This window comes from Salvelinus alpinus, chromosome 34 (assembly GCF_045679555.1).
Source record: "Salvelinus alpinus chromosome 34, SLU_Salpinus.1, whole genome shotgun sequence".
Lineage (NCBI taxonomy): Eukaryota > Metazoa > Chordata > Actinopteri > Salmoniformes > Salmonidae > Salvelinus > Salvelinus alpinus.
This window is the reverse complement of record NC_092119.1, coordinates 16,519,662-16,522,723: the sequence shown is the minus strand read 5'-3', so window position 1 is coordinate 16,522,723 and position 3,062 is coordinate 16,519,662. Positions and strand designations below refer to the sequence as shown.

The 3,062-nt window shown below is 39.5% G+C and overlaps 1 protein-coding gene across 1 annotated transcript; it reads left to right on the top strand.

The window, feature by feature from the left end:
* Nucleotides 1-1,936, top strand: dusp23b (dual specificity phosphatase 23b). Its single transcript, XM_071382814.1, has 3 exons — nucleotides 1-154; nucleotides 742-1,031; nucleotides 1,259-1,936. The coding sequence occupies exons 2-3, from the start codon at nucleotides 762-764 to the stop codon at nucleotides 1,442-1,444; spliced, it is 456 nt and encodes a 151-aa protein (XP_071238915.1). The 5' UTR covers nucleotides 1-154; nucleotides 742-761; the 3' UTR covers nucleotides 1,445-1,936.
* The last annotated feature ends 1,126 nt before the right edge of the window (nucleotides 1,937-3,062 follow it).

The window sequence follows — 3,062 nt, the reverse complement described above, 5'->3', positions numbered from 1 at the left end:
GATGGATTAAGCTCCAGTGTAGGTTGTGTTCTTTGGTGTTTAACAGAACATCACCCACCACACCCTAACTTTAGTCGTTTAGCTAGCTACAAAACCTTTTCACGCCAGATCTGACGTTTTTATACAAGGATTTCTTCAGAAAACAATACTGAATGTAAGTAAATAAGTTTATTGCATCGTATGAATGAATTGACAGGTGCCAGTAGCATGCTAGCTAACAACCTATTTTATAAACTTCACGTAAAGATAGCTAGTGTAGCTAGCAAGCAAACTTTATATTACATTTGGACTTTTGGCAATATAGTAAACGTTAGTTTATCATCTGGTTTTCTTGTACACGGAGTTGACGCCCACCGTTTGTCATGGACGTTCATGGATTTATTTAGCTAACTCAACTAGTAGCTACTACTAACTGCTTTTGAGTGGGTTGAAGTGTCAGTCACAGATGAAAGGGGAAATCTTTAGCTAGCTAGTTATACCAACCGTTTGTTTATAATAAACCTTGTTCAAGTATCATGCGATCTCCCAGTGGAGTACAATTCAACTAGGCCAGATTTCAGTCATCTTTCTTAAATACTACACAAAACTGAGACCAAACAGTTTCACCGTAGTAACGTTAACACAGCAATGGGTTTATTTTAGTATTTTCCTTCATTTTGATTGGGGGGCATCTGAATGCACATTGTGACTTGCTGTGAATATGAGATTATTTAATGGTAAAACAATCTCTACATTTCACAGTATTTCAGATTGACTTTGCCATGGCCTGTAGTCCACCCCCCAATTTCTCTTGGGTCGAACCTAAAAAGTTGGCAGGACTGGCTCTTCCTCGAATGACTGCCCACTACCAATACCTTCTGGACAATGGCATTCAACACCTGGTCTGCTTGTGTGAGAAAAAACCTCCCAACTATGATACCGTCCCAGGAGTGAAACTACACCACATCAATATAATAGACTTCACCCCACCAACTCCAGAACAAATTCAGACGTTTCTGTCTATTGTGGAGGAATCGAATGCTAAAGGCGAGGTAAGGGTTCAATTAAGAAGTGTTCAGTTAGCCATTCAGCTAATACATCAGAGGACTTCCTTCTGTTCTGACACATGAAACCAAACAAACATTGACCACTGAGTTCACAATGGTCACAGTCAAAATGTACACTGTTTAATTATTGTCAACCATTGATGTATATTAACACACAGCCTTCTGCCTTCTTTATTTATGTAGTCAACCACATGTATTTCTCTCTGTTGTAGGGTGTAGCTGTTCACTGTATGCATGGCCATGGGAGGACAGGGACCATGTTGGCCTGCTATCTGGTGAAGACCAGGAAGATCTCAGGCATCGACGCCATCAATGAGATCAGAAGACTACGTCACGGCTCTATTGAGACACACGACCAGGAGAAAGCAGTGGTGCAGTTTTACCAGCGCATTAAATAACTTTGTTTGTTTAAATATTTTACGTTTAAATCATTTTAAAGGGGAAATCAACTTGTATACCTGTACTGTACACATCTATAACTTAATCAATTGAAGTGGCCAAATTTTAAAAGGGGCCACATTTTATATATTGTAGCTGTATTTCTTCTTTAAAGCTGCTACTCAGGTTTGGAACTACGCATATATTTTTTAGGAGTGACTATATTTAACTCTAGGAAGGTGTCCTGAGTTGTATGGGAAGTATACGGTACATCTATAATGTTAACCATGAACGCTGTGCCTCTGCATTGCTTACTCTTTGGAGTTTTAGGCTGGGTATCTATAATGCACTTTGTGACAACTGCTGATGTAAAATGGGCTTTATAAAACACATTTTTATTGCTGTTGTAAATTTTGCCAAAAAGAACCATTTAATTTATTACAAAAATGCATTAATTGACCTACCTAAGTTTTGATTGAGTTCAATTAAACAACAGACTCATGCAATAAGCATTTGTGACTCACCACCTTGATTTGGTCTTATGTAGCAACATTTGAAATTGTTTTTTTTACATTGGTAAAAAGTAGAGACTCCACTACAAAATGGTATCATACACTGCATTTCTGAGGAACAATGGGAAAGTAATTCTGCTTTGGAAGTTGATACACTTGTAAACTCACTTTTGAGAAAATGGCCTTTGAATGTTTTGGTAAACCTACTGGAGAGCTCTACTTTGTCTATACACATTCAGCATTGTTCACACCCTCTTAAGCCAGCCACACCCTCTTAAGCCAGCCCCACCCATCTCTTTATGGATTCACATGTGAGGTCATGTGCTGAACAGTGTAGTAAACATTAAGACTTAAAGTGGTAGTAGCCTACAATAAGGAAACATTCCAGGTAAACAGTGTCCAGCTGTAAAGATACCTTAATATAACATGACTGAAGTAAAAGTCACCCAGTAAAATACTACTTGATCCGAGGGATAAGAGACATTGGTGCTCCTTGAATGTGAGATCCTCAGGGGCTGCATCACCTCTGATGTCCTCCTGGACTCTGCATTACAACCAATCAATAACCCACACATGTTATTGAGAAGATCAATTGTAGGTTATCTATACAGACCGTGCGTATTATATTTACCTCACATGCGACCCATGATAAGACTGCAATTATCCCATTAAATGAATTATTAGTCTTTATAACAACACTATTGTTAGACTCACTAATCATGTTGGGGCTGGAACAGTACAGCTGTCTGTTCTTCAGCAGGGCCTGTTCTCTCTGTGTTCTGTTCCCTCCATGGTGAAGGTTATTACCCCATAGTCCTGAGGGACCAGGGCTCTGCACCATACCCTCATACAGGATCAGGGTCTTACCGTTGGGCTTAGCAGGGCCACTACCATCCAATGCTGAGGGAATCATAAACCAGTTGGTTAGATCTAGATCATCTCGGAACCCGTAGAGATCCATGAGAATGTCACCAGCTATAAGGTCTACTATTCCTCTATCGTTTTTCATTGTGGAAAACGACTACTGAATGATGGGAGTCCATGAAATGCAATTAGCTGAATCGAAAATACAAATTGTCTTTGATCTTAGATCATTACACCTTTGTTGAGGGACTGTTCAGGGGAA